At 37.0% G+C, this 18,444-nt stretch overlaps 1 protein-coding gene across 2 annotated transcripts in view; it reads right to left on the bottom strand.

Moving 5' to 3' along the window:
- The window catches only part of Dcaf5 (DDB1 and CUL4 associated factor 5), a 100,205-nt gene that overhangs the window by 56,618 nt on the left and 25,143 nt on the right, over positions 1 to 18,444 (bottom strand). For both annotated transcript variants that reach the window (XM_047539506.1, XM_047539505.1), the window contains exons 2-5: positions 12,930 to 13,073; positions 10,729 to 10,765; positions 9,679 to 9,818; positions 7,381 to 7,510 (exon numbers count right to left, since the gene is read on the bottom strand). In XM_047539506.1, the coding sequence (XP_047395462.1) occupies positions 7,381 to 7,510; positions 9,679 to 9,818; positions 10,729 to 10,765; positions 12,930 to 13,041 (419 nt within the window). In that variant the 5' untranslated portion in view covers positions 13,042 to 13,073. The remainder of the gene's footprint in view (positions 1 to 7,380; positions 7,511 to 9,678; positions 9,819 to 10,728; positions 10,766 to 12,929; positions 13,074 to 18,444) is intronic.

An 18,444-nucleotide genomic window follows, 5' to 3' on the forward strand; every position in this document is an offset into this window, starting at 1 on the left:
AAAAATCAAGAGAGAAGCAAAAATTCTCCTCTGTGTGCATTTGTATGTGTGGGAGTAGTACAAGGGGAGAAGGGAGGCTGCATGGAGAAAGGGCAGACTGCTTAAGGAATTTTGATTTTATCCAGTAAAGTAGGTCATACATTCATTCCAAAAAAATTTTTTTTTTTCTTAGAGCATCTTATAAGTTCTGGACATGGATGCAGATTAAACAAAAATAATAAGAAGTCACTAAAGTTTCTGGGTAGGGCAATAGCAAAAATTATGTTTAAGGATGTGTGCTTTTAGAAACAGGCAAGCCAGGCACAGTGGTGCACTCCTGTAATCCCAGAGATTTGGGAGGCTGAGGCAGGAGGATTGAAAGTTCAAGACTAGCCTCAGCAATTTAGGCCCTAAACAACTTAGTGAGACCCTGTCTCAAAATAAAAAATAAAAAGGGCTGGGGATGTAGCTTGGGTTAAGTGCCCCTGGGTTCAATCCCCAGTACCTGCCCCCCCCACACAAAAAAAATAAACAAACAGGCAAGTTAAGGAGCCAGTGCTGTCGACACCTTATGCAAAGTCTGATATGGATAGGATGTGACAGTGGGTGACAGCTTTATGAACCAAAATAATATCCAGGCTCTAACAGAGCAAGGCTGGTCACAGCAGAGGGAGAGACAGAAGAGTTACACAGGACTGAAATTTCAGCCAGAATGATTAAAGAGTGATGATGACATTGATAAAAACAAGTTAAGAAAGGAATATAGTGCTAGGGAGAAAACAAAGCTTTTATTAACGCTTTCAGTAGATGGAACACTTGCATGAGTATTGTATGAAGGTAAAGATGAGCAAGTGGGAGAAGAAAGAAAGAAAAAGAGTAGCTAACTAAAAGGCAAATCCTCTGACTAGAGTTCATCATTCTGAAAATCAAACTTTGTATAGCATTTTATTGTATGGCTATTCCACAGTTTATTTGTTCATTTTCCTTTAAGTGACATTTCGGTTGTTTCCAGCTTTTGGCTATTATGAATAAAGTAGCTGAAATATTCTTGTGTATGTCTTTGATGCAAATATGTGTTCATTTCTCTTAGGTATTCCTAAGAGTGAGTCTGTGGAGCGAAATGTTTAGCTTTTGTGGACGATGACAACTAGCTTTCCCTAATTTACACTTACCTAAAATGTATGAGAGTTTCTTTTGCTCCATACCCTTGTCAACACAATTCGTATTTTAAAAATTTTAACTGTTCTGGACATAGAGTGGTGATTCATAATGATTTTAATTTTCAGTTACCTCTTAAGTAACAAAGTTGAGTACCTTTCAAACACTTATTAGTTATGTGGATATCTTGTTTGGTGAAGCACTGTTCAACATTTCTGCTCATTTAAAAAACTGAATTTAGGGGCTAGGGATGTAGCTTAGTGGTACTGCACTTGCCTAGTGTATGTGTGAGACCTTGTGTTCTATCCCAAGCACTGCAAAAACAGCAAAAAACCCCTGAGAATTTTGTCTTTGATTTGTAGTTCTTTATATACTCTGGATAGGAATTCTTGTTCAATATATGTATTAAAAATATATTATTATCCTTAGTTCATCTATTAACTTAATGATGTCTTTGATGAATACAAGTTCTTAATTTGAATGTAATCCAATTTATCAATTTTTTTTCTTTCATATATACTGCTTTTGGGGTCTTTTTGAAAAAATTTAAGAAATCTATCTACTCTGATAGTTCTATATTCTGAAAAGAAGGAGGTCAAAGTCAAGAAAGTCTCATTCTTTAAATTTTAAACAATATCAAAGTATGAGGCACCTTTTCCAGCGTTTGATGTTTGAACCATTAGCTCCATTTTCCCATAATAGTATGAGCAACCCTCAAATGCAAAACGGTAGAGATTGTCTGGCTTGTTCAGAAGGCAAAAATCTACATTTAATATGATCTCTACAGAAGCAGGATTGGCACAGGCCCTAATGAGAGCAAGAGAACTCTTTAACCTAGAGATCCCCAAAGACATACAAGGTTCTAAGAACAATTTCTTCTGAAAGTAGGAATTTGCACCCACTGTCCATTTTCTGATATATACAACATCTAAAAACACTATCTTATAAGGTAAGTCTTTGTATGGATTCCCGGCTTGCCCTAGTTTTATTGAGTGGAAAAGAACCACGCTTCTATTATCCTTGTCAAAGCAAGACACTGTTACCTGTCACAGAACTAACAGTTCCTGACAGAAACTAAAAAGATCAGAAGGGAAAGAGGTGGTGGGTGAGCAGACAGCTAAAACAGGCAATAAAAAGGGTGAAACAAGCAAAGTGACAGCAGGGGGAATTTTCCTGTTTCCTGATTCTTTCCTCATTAGAAGATCTCAGTTCTGAAAACTGTTCAAGGGCCACTGCAACAGTCTAAGCAAGACATAAGTGGGATGTTGGCAGTGACAAAGGACGATGGTTGTGAAAGACATCAGCAGAAATAATCTAAACAAAATAAATGAAACCTTGTTCAAATATGTAGTGTATTCTTATATATGTCAAGTTTTCTCCTATTCAGTCAATTATACTCATCACCTTTGAAATCCCTAAAATTGACCTTTCCAACTCCATATCTACAGGGCCAGGCAAGTAATGTAAATGAGAGGTTTTATCTGTATCAAGACATAAAGAAGTAGTGGGACCCTGAACACATCGTAAAATTTAAAGGAGAATGTGACTAACTTTGGGCTGACTACTAACCAAATGAGAAACAAGTCTGAGAATATTAGATCTTTTGAATTTTTCAAAAGATGTGAGAAACTGCCATTTTTCTGTGTAATATTCCAATCTCTATTATACCATGTAGACCAAACAAATTGAGTGGGTTGAATCTGGTCTATAGGCAGGGGGTTTCCAATTTCTGATCTAAAGTTTCACAGCAAAATAAATAGTACATGCAGGTTTCCAGGATTAGAAAAACAAGAATCTTGGAAAGTCAGCATTTAGACAGAGGCTGGGTCAATGAGTCAGTGAAAGGGGTTAATTTTTAGGAGTAGACAGTCTGAATGAAGGACTCAAGACTGCAGAGTTGGAAGAGTCTATCAAAAAAATCTGACAGGAATTCTGGAAAAGTTCTACTGCAAGGAGGCATAGGTGAAGGAAAACTAGAATGTGTAGGGATCCTATCTGATTTAGAAAAAAAGATAAAGTGGGTTATGATATATCTGTATATAAACACACAGGTTATTTTACCTCTTTATGCCTAAATTTCCTTATAATTAAAATAATAACAGAGTGTCAGGTCCAGTGGCACATGCCTACAATCCCAGCAGCTCAGAGGCTGAGGTAGGAGGATCACAAGTTCAAAGTCAGCCTAAGAAACTTAGTAAGACCCTGTCTCAAAATAAAAACTAAAAAATTGGCTGGGGATGTAGCTCAGTGGTTGAATGCCCCTGGGTTTAACCCCTGGTACAATCAATCAATCAATCAATCAACCAGAACCTATTTCATACGGCTATCAGAAGGATTAAATAAGGTGGTTATTCAGATAACTGTCATTACTCCTGGCATGTGTAATGTTTAATAAATGCTAGCTGTTATTTAAGATTACAAGGCATTGAGAGGTAAAGTAGTTTGCTAAGGATCATGTGGCTATTAAGGTGTACTGCCTGTCTATACCCAGGGGTGTGGCTTGTACACTCTATAAGCCATTAAGCTCTTCTGCCTCCCCCTACCTTGCTAGGCTAGTTTCTTAATCTGTACAATGAGGAAATCAGATGATGTAATAACTAAATTCTTTTCTACAACTGACATTTTATTCTTCCAGTTAGCCCTCTAATTAGTTTATTTCAGGGCAGCAGTTGGACAAAAATGTTTGTTCACACATCTACAGGCTATCAAACTAAAGTAGAGCAGTACTGCATAGGCTAGGAACAAGTTAGAGAAACCACCTAAAAATTGAATAACCCATAGGTTAAGCCAGAAAGGAAAGGGTGCTAAATATGAGGTCTCCCTCATTGCTTCAAGGAAATTATATTTGTTTCCAGAAGGCCAGTAGCCCTTCTGAGTAGGCCCTGAATTCACCCACCTATATTATAAGCTATATAAGCTATTCACCCACCTATTATAAGCTGGAAGTTACTAATAAGGCTGACAAGGAACCAAAATAGGCTCTAAACCTAAAATGGTCAGATCACCAAACAACTCATCCTTTTGAGGTCACAGGTCTCTGAGAACCTGCAAAAAGCTCTTATCCCAAGGGGGAAAAAATATACATATGCTTCCTCAGATAGACACACACAATTTTACCTGTAATTTTAAGGGGTTCACAAATATCCTAAAATCTCTCCCTATACCTTATTCCTAAAGTACACCTATCTCGTTCCAGGCTTGTCCTCCCAAAGGACTCAGAATTGCACCAAGATCTTGGTTAGGGTTTCTAGGTAACTGTGCTCAAGAGACAAATTATCTACTGCAACTCAGCATAATTAAATCCTATATGGAAAAGACAAAGCACCTTTTCTCCCTCCTCCACACCAACTTGCATTGAGGGAATCTGAACAGATAAGATCTATAATTTAATTCCCAAACTCCCGTGGATATGAAGTTAAGAAGTAGTCTAAGAATATTTCATGCTCTTTTCCACCTGATGCCCATAAAACCTCATAGAATATTAGAACAACACCATCCTAGTTCCCTTGGCACTGTGCTCTTTAATTTATAAAAAAAATAAAATAAAAATCAGTCAAGATTACCAAATAGCTTTATTGGGTGACTTTTCTCCCTCATGGGCTTTCAAAATTATATATTACCAAAGAAACCACAAAATCTCAGCCACAGCTAAAGAAGAAATCAAAACAAGAAGATATAACCACCACCACCACCACCCACAGAACACTAGCAACAGTTTAAATGTTGGTGAGGGTCTGGAGAAACACATAGTCTCAAACCCAGTAGGTTTGTAAGTCAATGCAACTTTGGTGATGGGGGCACAGTTGACAATTTTTATGAAAAATGTAAAACCATACAATATTGAACAATTCCTATTTTGCAAAAGCAGGCCAAAACAGATGTGCAAACATTTCGACATAGCCTTGTTTATAGTGACCCCAAATTGGAAACAAGTCCTGGTTTTTACGTACATTACATTAATGGAATATCACAGTTATTAAAAGAATGAGCCAGGGGCTGGGGTTGTAACTCAGTGGTAGAGAGATTGCCTAGCATGTGTGAGGCACTGGGTTCGATTCTCAGCACCACATATAAATAAATGAATAAACTAAAGGTCTATCAACATCTAAAAAATTTTTAAAAAGAAAAAAGAAAAAAAGAATGAGCCAGATCTATAAGTGCTGATATGAAAAGATCTCCAGGACATGTTAATTGGGGTTTGGGGACGTTGAGAATAGGGGTCTTACATTGTTCCTTCAGTTTCTTTTCTTTCTTTCTTTCTTTTTTTTTTTTTGGTGGTATTAGAAATTGAACCCAGAGGAGTTCTGCACTGAGTCACAACCCTAACCTTTTTTATTTTGAAACAGGGTCTAAGTTGCTGAGGCTGGCTTCAAACTTGTGATCCTCCTTCCTCGGCCTCCTGAGTTGCTGGGATTGCAGATGTGTGCCACCATGGCCAGCGATCTAAATTTTTTAAAGGATGCATATACATGCTAGTAACTGCATTAAATTATGTCCTAGAAAGATACATAAAGAAACTTTTCATTATTGTTACCTTTGAAGAGAATAAGTGACTAAAGACCAGGAAGTAGAAGAAGAATCTTAAAATATAAAAATTCAAAAAGCATCTCAGAGTTCTTCTTTCTTCCTTTTCTCTCTTTTTTGTTTTTTGTTTACTTGGTTTTGTTTCTCTTTACACTTTTCTGTATAAAACTCTAAATCTAATGTTACTATAAAAATAATAATCACCACTTAGAAATTTTACTAAAAAAGAAACCCCTTATAAGTTTAATGAGGAAAGGGGAAAAGGGCCCACATAATGCACAGCAAGAAACTAGTGGAGGAGATTGGAAGAGAATCAAAGGAGAATTAAAACACTCCTTTCCCTGCTCTTCTCTCAAGACACTACTGACATTATGAATTACTCAAGCTTTCCACTGGAGATGAATAGCTCAGTGCCCCACTCCTGTTGCCAACTATTCATTGCAATTTTAAGTGAAGGAGATAGTACATTAGGAGAAAGCTGGCATAGTTAGTCCAAACCCTGCCTTTTGTAGTATGAATGAGGCAGAACAGTTGTTCCTAAAGAGCCTGACATGGTAGAATACTCTGCTGCTGAAATCAGAGCTTGTCTGTCTTCCTTGCAGACAACAGATCTCCTTAAGCACACAGTGTAAAGGCATATTAGGGGCCTGCCATTACATGCACTGGAAAAGCAAGAGCCAGGTGTATATATGACAGAAAGGTCCAGAGAAAGCTCTGCTCTCCTTTGGTACCTCAGGGAGCCCTGCTCAACACTAGGGACACCCCCTGCCTACACAGATCTGCTGTTAATAGTTCCAACTCCCTTTGACTATCCCATAGAAGAGAATCAACTAAGGTTAAAAGGATAATCCTCTATACTTAAATGCCCTTTCATCTGAGGCCCATGAAATAAAGTATAACCTTGCTTACTTTCCATGACATTCTTCTACAATATTGCTTTACAAATGAAACTGCCTCCCCATAGGATTTCCAGAAAAGCTAGCTGTCTTTTATAAAGCAAGGTCAGCTTTATGCACAGGTGCCCTAAAAGGTTATCCTTCCCTCATAGGATTTTCATGATGCTTGAAACTCCCATTAGTGATTTATACCACTAGGTCAGGATTGTCTAAGATGTGCTTATTTAATAATGAAAGCAGAAGGACAAATATATTAGTAACACAAAACTACAGTGCACTAGCTCTTAACATTTTGTGGTCACTGGTCCTTTTGAGAAACTGATATAGCAAACGAATTTCCTTCTCAGAAAAATACACTTACATGAATCACAATATATAATTTTTTACACAATTTGGGGCCTCACAATTTAGAGGAACTCCTTCTAGCCTAGAATTAAGATCCCCCAGTTCAACAGCAATGAGTTTGGCAAACCCCTCTCCCCCTGGAAGAGTTCCTGTGCATGTAGGGAATTCCAGGCCTCAAGAGAAAAGGCAGGACTAAAGGGAGGCTGCTCTCAATACTTTATGTAACTGCCTAGAATTGACCCCATCTAGGATCCAGATTACAACTTAAAACTTCTCATCAGAAGGACTATGGATTTCTCATTCTGTTGGCTCCTTGGAAATAGGCTTTCTTGGCTTCAGAAACACCAAAGCATGTTAAGAGATGCCCAATTGAGACCAGCTGTCAAACAAGTTCTGACAATATTTGCAGGATGATCACTTTACCTGAGAAACAAGGGAGGAGAAAGTGTGAACAACTTATGAATCAAGGGGGGCTCACCTTTGAGGTTTTCGAATATCCCAGAGTCCCACTCCTTCCTTTGAATTGGCTGTGGCCAATAATCTGGGCTCCACAGGGTTAAACATGACACTGTGAAAGGCTGATGGGTAGTTTGCCAGGCAAAAGGGCTCTGTGAAAAGAGAAATTATGGTTATCCCTGGGTCAATGACAGTCAGATGAATAAGAACATGAATCCAAGTAGGAGCATACTTTTTAATAATCATACCCAAACAACCAGAACCCCAACATAGTACACATCACCACACCAGGCACCTTCCAAGATCCCCCAAGTCCTTTAAACACTTTTTCATGCAGAAAGTAGGACAACAGCAATCTAAATACATTTAACTAAATTTTAAGCCACAATATTTGGAAATCTATACAGTACCTGAAAAGGGGAAGGTAAGCTGTTTTACAGTTAGTAAACTGAATTCCACAAGAGCTGAAAAAATTCATGATCAATTTCTGGTACAATTATTACAACTTTAATCCAAATTTATTAGTCTAAAAATTAATAAAAGTTTTAAAACTGCAATAGATTCAGTGATGACAAAGCAAAGCACTGAAAAAATTAAGATAAGGCAAAACAATAGCACAGGTTTCTTTCTTTCTTTTTCTTTTTTTTTTTTTTTTTGTTCACAATACCACCTAAATGGTTCAGTGTATATTTTTATGATTTGACTTCCAGTATTAGAACATATGTGGACTGGGTTGATACTGTGGATTCTACCCAGGGCCTCATGACCATACACTCTCCACTGAGCTACACCCCAGTTCTTTTCTTAGTTTATTTATTTATTCATTTACTTACTTTTTTTTTTTTTAGTACTAGGGATTGAACCCAGAAGCGTTCCACCACTGAGCTACATCTCCAGCCCTTTTTATTCTTTATTTTGAGACAGAGTCTTGTTTTAAGTTGCTCAGGCTGTTCTCAAACTTGAGATCCTCCTGCCTCAGCTTCCTGAGTTGCAGGGATTATAGGCATTCATCCACACCAGGATTCTTATATTATTTTGAGGCAGGGTCTCCCTAAGTTGCTAAGGCTGGCCTTGAACTTGGTATCCTCCTACCTCAGTCTCCCAAGTAGCTGGGATTATAGGTATGTGCCACCATGCTCCATCAGAAATATTTTTTTAAAAACCTAATACTTGAACGTCTTTTGCATTCAGTCAGTTCCTAGTCAACTTCACCTAGAACCTCTGTATCCATCAGAATTAATTATTAGGCTCCACATGAGGAAGGAATTACTCTGGTACTTAGAAGAATATACTCTTATGGAACTGTTAGAGTGAAAGACAGAAAGCACTTTTCAGTCTGTGATTTCCAAATGCATTACTGCATAAGTCTCTGAGCAGGTAAACTGTTCAGTCTTTGCAATCATCAGGCAGTGCAAACAAAGGAAAATCTCACCTACTAATCACATAGAGATTGAGCCATCAGTGCTTCTCTTGCTGCAACTTGACCTGCCTAACCCTAAGGACAAGCTTCTATGATAGCCTGAACCTCAATAACAAGTACGACCTAGCATGTTATATGTTTGAAATATAGAAAAATAAAAAGACCCTGCCAGACAAAAGACAAAAGAGGAAGGCTTGAACGGTGTACACAGGTGTGCTCATTACAGAGTCAAACTAAGGGGCGGGGACGGAGATGAGCATGGTAGTGGCACTGGAGGAAGGGGCTGAAGACAGAAAGAAATCCCTCTGTAGGAAAGGAACTAAAAAGATGCGTTTCCTGAAGAACTTCAGAGAAAGTCATCAAATCAAGTTCTTCATTCACACATCAGAGGCTGAAAGAGCACATTTGGAGGCACTCACAATTCCATTATGGAACGTATTTGCCATCATTTACGATCCCACATGCAGGTAAGGTGAGGTTCTGTGATTTTCTTCAACAAAAGAACAAGCCTGCAACTAGGGTTGCAAAAACTGCACAGCATCCCCATTCTCAGTAAACATCTAAGGATGTATGCATGTCAGCACCACACATAACTGGCCTTTGGTGGTTACCCTCCACAATGAGATGCCACATCTTGTGCTTCTTGGAGTCATTAACCATCAATGTGCAAGGGTGCATGGAGATTCCCAGGTGGGTGGAGTAGGGCTGGCCAAGGTGCCCTACTTCTGACTGCTTATGTCAGAACAGGACCTCCAAAGACATTGTGCTGCCATGTGGACTCACATTTCCTCTCCCTTGACAACATTCACACTCAGATACTCAGGTCATATATTGAATCTGCAAAGAACTTGACATCAAACTGTACACACAATCCAACAGTCTTTTGTCCAGTGACCCTACCTCCATGGGGAGACTCCCGGATGTCCCAAATGAGAACCCGACCATCATCTGAAGAGCTGGCAAAAATGTTGTCATTTACTGGGCTCACTGATAAGCCATATACTGCATCTTCATGAGCAAACACATCCAAGGTCTCGCTGCTGAGAAACAGAGAGCAAGAGAGAGGCACACAGGCACACACATACACACAAACATAGCACAGAGTCCCAGCTCTCTGGCACCTAGGATGCAGTCTCTCTCATTCTTAGTAGAAAGTTAATCTCGTTAAACCTAAAGGATATTGTATTTCCTAAAAGGTAAATATTCAACTTTCAAATGAAAAAAAAAAAAAATACTATCAAAGGCACTATATTTTTGGATTTCATAATAAGTATTTTAAAAGTGACTCAATAGCTGAGTTTTGTGTTTTCATTTATTACAGAATGCATTTGTTTATGTCCAGATCTGACAGTGGTATTTGATTTCCAAAAGGCAAACAAAAGTTTTACAGCAGGCAGAACTGATATAGCAGGAGTGGGAGAGGCTCTTTTAGCAGTCTGGCATGATGATTAAGAGCACAGCTCTAACCCAGACTGCCTTAGATCCTAGCATCACTTGACTTTAAGTTACCTAACATTTCTGTGCCTGTTTTCACTTCTGTAATGCAGATCACACTATCCTTCATAAAATGATTAGGGTTAAATGAATTAATACTTACAAAGCACCTAGAATGATGTCTGGCACATGAAAGTAAGAACTCAATAAATATTAGCTGTGATGATTTTTTTGCGCTAAACATTTCTTTTTAGCTCTGATTATTATTGATTATTTCTCTTCCTCTTTCAATCACTCCCTTTAAATTTTCACCTAAAAACTATAATTTCATACCAACTTTCCTTTTTTCTTTTATAAATCAAAATTTTATTTCAAAACTATTACAGAAATGTTTTTAGAAAAGGACCAATGTTATATGTTATTCAAAAGATAAAAATGATTTGGGTCTAAAGAGATATTTTCCTCTCTTCCTGTGAAAAATAGTCAATCACCTTCACACACCAACAACATATTTACCTTTCAACATCATGGAGGATAACTTGCTCATCATTTCCTGTAAAGTAAAAAAAGCAGTCATTTGTTAATTCCTGCAAGTTGTTCCCTGTCCACATTACATAAAGTATTTTAAAAGTTCTCAGGGTAAAAATATGGTCAGTGTTAATACAAGTTAGGAATGTTTATTAGGAAAAGGTTATAATAATTTAAGGACAGGACATTTTTATGGAGATTTTTTAAAAACTTAAGAGCAATAAGGGATAACATAATAACAGTTCCCAAAAGGGATAACATAATAACAGTTCTAGTGGATTAGGCAAAAACTTCAAGGAAATAAGTAAAATGATCTAAAAATTCATTCATCCAAACTAGCTTCCTGTCCATCACCAGCAAAACACTCATTAACTGTGAACTTGGAATAAAATCTCTAATATTTCTATGCCTCAGCTGTTTATCTGAAAATAGAGTTAATAATTGCTTCTACTTCATAGGGCTATTGTGAGCATATGAGTCTGTGAAAGCATTCAAAATAGGGCGGAACACTTGAAAAGTCCTCAATAAATGTCTGCTGCTATTCCTATCCTCTTTATCTTTTATGGCAATAAAATTAGATGGTCATGTAATTCTAAATGATGGGAAAGTTTTTCTCCACAACATTTTTCTTTTGCAACTGTCTTATTCCATTAAGTGATCAAAAAACAATACATTTATTATACAACTTCAAATGGTTTATACAGCTAAAATATAAATATCTGAATATGAAAAGGCAGAGAGTAAAAAAAAAAAAATCCCACTGTATGCTTAAATAAACAACCAAGAGTCACTTAAACAGAAAGGCACAAATAGCAGTAAAGATGTGGCCCAGGTCATCTTAAATTTCAATGCCTTTGCTGTAAATTCTACCATGAAATCAATAACCCCATACTCATACCTTCTTGGTTTCAGGCACAATGCTAGGTATTGGGAGCATGATAAGATTAACATTCTGTCCAGTCCTTGAGGAACTGATAGTCCAATTGCACAATTAAGGTGGAAGAACAGCATGAACAAAAGATACAAGGGTAAAATATTACAGCTCAGTGCATACATAAGATGTTAAGTGGTTTAGTGGACTGGAGTACATGTCATGGGCAAGGGAAATAGGCTAGAGGTAGATTGGGGTTTAGACTGCATATGGTAGGCACTGTAGGTCAAGAATTCACATGGTCAATTTTTTTTATAATAGAAATGCATTAGGAAGGAGGGTTACAGATTGGCGGCAAAAATCACACAAGACCAATGCAATAGTTGAGGGCAGAGATGACAACCTAAATCATGGCAGTCAATATAAAAAAACAGAAACTAGAGGACGAATAAAAGAGGCTTTCAAGATAGAACTGACAGGACTATATGATTAACTATATGTGTAAATGAAAGAAAGGCAGGTTTGAGGATGACTTTCACATGAACCATGTAAAATTGCCATTTGTATAAGGTCATTTTTATAATGACCAAATGTCAGCGATTTCTTCTCTCTTGGTTTTCTGTTGCTTCCCCCCCCCCTCCCCCAGTGCTGGAGATTGAACCCAGGCTTCAACATGATAAGCAAGCTTGAATTATATCTCCAGTCCAGTACTTAAGTTGCTTTTAGAAAATAGGTAGATATCTAATGGGAAAATATGCATCTCCAAATGGAGGTCAGGGCTAAAATCTGATGGTCAGAGAAGGGGTTGTTGATGGAAGCCATCACCAAGAAGTTGACTTTAACACCAGTCATTTCAATTGTTTCCTAACACAATGCTTTTCAAACAAGAGTCATCCATGAGTGATGACATCAAATTAAGTCACAGCCAACATTTTTTAAAATAAAATAGAATAAAAAATTAAATTAGGGTATACCACATGTAGTAAGGTTAAGTATTGTTTCAAATGTGTGTGTGCGTGTGTATGTGGTATGAGTTCCTACGTACCAGAGCACAACCTGAAAGTTTTCTGCCAAAAAGAAAGGTAGGAAGGAAGGGAAGGGGGAGGGAAAGGAAGGGCATGTGGGAAAGAGAGAAGAAAGGAGGGAGAGAGAAAGACAACCCTAATTCACATGTCTAAACTGCTAAAAAGAAACTATGGCAAACTAGTAACACCACAGTTCATTTAAGATATAGGAAGTAAAATAAGAACTTATTTTAATTCTTTTCTCTAAAATTCCAACCACAGTGAATTTCCCAAGGTAGAATCCCCCTTCTCACCTCCAGAGAACACTTTGGTATTTCCACTGTTGAAAGCCAGGCAAAAAATGTTAGAATGGTGTTCTCCTTTCAGTTGTATGGGTTTGACCCTGGAGTGGATAGCTTGTTCCATATGCCATAGCAGAACCCGGCGGTCGTCTCCTCCTTGAGAGGGAAGTTAAGAGTCTAAGGTTAAAAGAGCTGACATTGTGAGGCTGGCATTTGGCTTTGCCAGGCTCAAATCTCATCCTTTTCAAAACTACCTCCCCAACTCCGTAAGATTCTGATGTACACCTACACCCAGCATTCTCCCCACTTAACCATGGGATACATGACCTCTAGGCCACTTACTCTCTCCCATGAATCAAATCTTAAATAGATAATATAGACATTGAAAGAGATAAACGCTGATGTTGAAACTCACCCTGAAAGCAACCCTGTTTCTGTCTTTCCGGAGACCCAGTTATTTAAATTGCTACCTAGAATCTTTCTAATTAAGTCCTTTTTTTTTCTTGGTCTAACAGAACTAACGTTGATTTTTATTACTTGCAACCAAAGAACTCTGAAGGAATATTTCTAGCATAATAGGCCTTCAAAGCAATCTCTTTGATATGCTTTAACTGCAAAAGGACAGTGTACAAATGACAACTAAGGAATTGCCTGGCTCCAGTAGGAGACAGACAAAACCCAGTTCTCATGATCCTTAGACCAGCTCTTACCTTCACATAATTTTCAATAGTCTGAACTAAATAAGCAATATTAAAATGCATGAAATACCTCCTAGAGAATGAGAACACACACACACACACAAAAAAAAAAATACACAAAATATATATATATTTTGTGTGTGTGTGTGTGTGTGTGTGTGTGTGTGTGTGTATTTTTTTTTGGGGGGGGGCAGTACTAGGGAACAAATCCAGGGCCTCCCATATTTAGGCAAGCACTCTACCACTAAGTTACATTCTCCCACTATACATTCTTTATATTTGAAGATGTGTTAAAAATGTCTGGAAGGATTAATAGATTTAACAATGGTTACTTCTAAGGAATAGGATCAGAAAGTAGAAGAAAGTTTGGTTTTAAAAATTTGGCATTGTTTGACTTTTTATAATAAGCTAAAATTATATTATTTTCCCAATAAAAATGTAAATGTCAACAGCAGCAATTCATAGCAAGCTCTGTACCTTTGCCTCTCCACTTCTATTCAATTAAAAAAAAAAAAAAAAAAAGTAGGACAGCCAGGCTGGGTATGTAGCTCTGTAATAAAGCATGTGCTTAGCACACACAAGGGCCTAGGTCCATATTTTGCATGTATATGTGAAGTACTGGGGATTGAACCACAGGGTACTCTACCACTGAGCTACACTCCAGCCCTTTTTAATTGTCATTTTGAAACAGGGTCTCAGTTGCTGAGGCTGGCCTCAAACTTGTTATCCTCCTGCCTCAGACTCCCAAGTACTGGGATTACTGGTGTGTACCACTGTACCCAGCCCTGGAACCACATTAAAAAAATAAATACAATAGCCACAAACTACAGTACATCCACACAAGGATAAACCATGAAGCATTAAGTCAGTAGATATATGTAAGAGCTAATGTGGAGAGATGACCAAAGATCTTTAAGAGGAAAAAATAAGTATAATTAGTATGTGTACCAACATCTATTTTTGTAAAACAAATTTTTAAAAAGCAGGAACCTCATCAGTTTTGTTCACTGTGGAATCTCCAGTGCCTAAATTAGTGCACCAAAGAATAGACACTGAATGAAGGGGCTTACACTGACATATCTATGCTTAGATTTATATAGCCATATCTAGATAGTTATAAAAGAAATTGTTTATAGTAACCACTATAACTGTGAGGCCAGAATTGGGAGACTTTTTTGGTGGTCAAATATATATAATATGAAATTTACATTTTTTAACCATTTTTAAATGCACAATTCAGTGGCACTAAGTACATTTGTGTTGTTGCACAATCATTACAACTATCCACCTCCAGAAGTCTTTTATCATCACAAACTGAAACCTTAAGGAAAATTAATTTCTCCTAGCCCCTAGTAACCACTATTCCACTTTCTGTCTCTATGAATTTGACTACTCTAGTACCTAATATGTGTAAGCCAGACCCAAAAGGACAAAACAATGTTTTATAGATTCATCCATATTGTAGTATGCATCAGAATTTTATTCCTTTATAAAACTGAATAGTTTCTGAGTTTTATATACTTTTATAGTATATGTTTATTCATTCATCCACTGATGCACATTTGGGCTGTTTCCATATTTTGGCTACTGTGACTAATGTTACTAAGAATATGAGTGTACAAATATCTACTTATGACCTTGCTTTCAATTATTTTGAATATGTACTGTTAAGGAATTTTTTGTTTTATTTAGTATTATAGATTGACCCTAGGCAATGCTAAGCAAGTTGTCATGGAGCTATATCCCTAGCCCTTTTTTTATTTTGAGATGGTCTAAGTTGCTCAGGCTGGCCTCACACTTCAATTCTACTGCCTCAGCCTCCCAAGTAGCTGGGATTACATAATGGGAAATTTTTATGTTTTAATTTTTACATTATTTCATCCTATGCTAAGACTTGACCTTGTTCTTAGACATATTTTCTTTTACAATTAAAATTAATAGAGGGTATAGTAGTCAAGACATACTCATTACACACACACACACACACACACACACACACACCCAAGAAGATACATTGTTGACAGGACTGCAAATTGGTGCAACCACTCTGGAAAGCTGTATGGAGATTTTTCAAAAAACTAAGAATAGAACCACCATTTGATCATTATCCCACTCCTTCGTATATATCCAAAGGAGTTAAAATCAGCATACTACAGTAATGCAGCCACATCAATGTTTATAGTAGCTCAATTCACAATAGCTAAGCTATGAAACCAACCTAGGCGTCCTTTAACAGATGAATGGATAAAGAAATTGCGGAATATATACACAATGAAATATGACTCAGCTCCAAAGAAGAATGATTTTATGACATTTTTCAGTAAATGGATGGATTTGGAGACTATCATGCTAAGTGAAATAAGACAAACCCAAAAAGCCAAAGGTTAATGTTTTCTCTGATATGTGGAAGCTGATCCATAATAAGTCGTTGGGGGGTGGGGACTAAGTGGAGTACACAAAGGGTAATGAAGGAAAGGAAGGAGGGATGGGATAAAGAAAGACAGTAGAATGAATCTGACATAACATTCCTATGTACAAATATGGATACACCACAGTGAATCTCACCATCATGTACATCCACAAAAAATTAATTAAAAAAAAACTATGGGTAAATGGCAGAAAGATCAGTAGAGCAGAGGGAAGAGAGCGAGGTGTGGGAAGAGGGGAGGGGAAGGAGAGGTACTGGGGACTGAATTAAAACAAGATATATTCCATACGCTTATAATTATGTCAAAATGGACTCTACTGTCATGTATAACTAAAAAGAACCAATAAAAATTTAAAAATTTTAAAACAGAAGTTATCTTTGTACCTTGAGTTCCTTTGTTTCATGAGTTTTTTTCTTCTTTCCACTGTCAGACAAGATCAAGTTCTACGTTCTCTTCTGAAGTATCACTGGCTACCAGATTCATGCTTCAAGTGTGGCCCACAGCATTCTATTTATGACTTATATACTTCAACTATAAATTCTCTGGCCTGGGATAGAATCTAAATTCTTTACCTCTTACAAATTTACCACTGTGTAAAATATCAAGTTAATGTTATGAAAATAATGGTTTATGATTTTATTGTTTTATTTTATTTTAATGAAAAATTACAGATCTAATAACAAACTAAACATGCTGTGGACACTTTAGTTTTCATAGGCTACATTCCTATTGTTTGCCCCCAACAACATAGCTAAGAGTCAGGGACTTATCACTGCTTCTGCTACCGTGTTTTGTATATTAAAGAAATATTTATTATACCCATTTTTCTTATCAAAAATGGAAAATTAAAAGAGAGGTCACATGTTTCTTCTATTTGCTCATGTTTCTAATCTAATCTCCCTGCACCTCAGTTTCATGAAATATAAAGTGATGACGATAATAGTTCTTATACTGTTATAGATTTTATAGATTGAAAGTAACTTGTCAAGATCATCTAGTAAGGAAAGTGAGCACTATTCTATTAACTACCTTACAGAACAAAAAATGAATCCTAAATGACAAAGAAAATTCATCTGATGGACAACTGAAGGAATTCTCTGCCATGGTAGCATAACTCAAAAATGTCTAGTATTTAAAGTCAAGAATCACATGATTATTTCAATAGATGCAGAAAAAGCATTCGATAAAATACAGCACCCCTTCATGCTCAAAACACTAGAAAAAATAGGGATAGTGGGAACATTCCTTAACATTGTAAAGGCCACCTATGCTAAGCCCATGGCTAATATCATTCTAAATGGTGAAAAACTGAAAGCATTCCCCCTTAAAACTGGAACAAGGGAGGATGCCCTCTTTCACCACTTCTTTTCAATATGGTCCCTGAAACTCTAGCCAGAGCAATTAGACAGACCAAAGAAATTAAAGGGATACGAATAGGAAAAGAAGAACTCAAACTATCCCTGTTTGCTGATGATACGATTATATACTTAGAGGAACCAGGAAATTCCACCAGAAAACTTTTAGATCTCATAAGTGAATTCAGTAAAGTAGCGGGATATAAGATCAATGCACATAAATCTAAGGCATTTTTATACATAAGTGATGAATCTTCAGAAAGAGAAATTAGGAAAACTACCCCATTCACAATAGCATCGAAAAAAATAAAATACTTGGAAATCAATCTCACAAAAGAGGTGAAAGACCTCTACAGTGAGAACTACAGAACACTAAAGAAAGAAATTAAAGAAAACCTCAGAAGATGGAAAGATCTCCCATGTTCTTGGATAGGAAGAATTAATATTGTCAAAATGGCCATACTACCAAAAGTGCTATACAGATTCAATGCAATTCCAATTAAAATCCCAAGGATGTACCTTACAGAAATAGAGCAAGAAATTATGAAATTCATCTGGAAGAATAAAAAACCCAGAATATCTAAAGCAATCCTCAGTAGAAAGAGTGAAGCAGGGGGTATTGCAATACCAGATCTTCAACTCTACTACAAAGCAATAGTAACAAAAACGGCATGGTATTGGTACCAAAATAGAAAGGTGGATCAATGGTACAGAATAGAGGACACGGACACAAACCCAAATAAATACAATTTTCTCATACTAGACAAAGGGGCCAAAAATACGCAATGGAGAAAAGATAGCCTCTTCAACAAATGGTGATGGGAGAATTGGAAATCCATATGCAACAGAATGAAACTAAACCCATATCTCTCACCATGCACGAAACTAAACTCAAAATGGATTAAGGACCTCGGAATCAGACCAGAGACTTTGCATCTTATACAAGAAAAAGTAGGTCCAGAGCTTCAACATGTCGGCTTAGGACCAGACTTCCTCAACAGGACTCCCATAGCACAAGAAATAAAAGCAAGAATCAATAACTGGG

Source organism: Sciurus carolinensis, chromosome 2, assembly GCF_902686445.1.
Source record: "Sciurus carolinensis chromosome 2, mSciCar1.2, whole genome shotgun sequence".
Classification (NCBI taxonomy): Eukaryota; Metazoa; Chordata; class Mammalia; order Rodentia; family Sciuridae; genus Sciurus; species Sciurus carolinensis.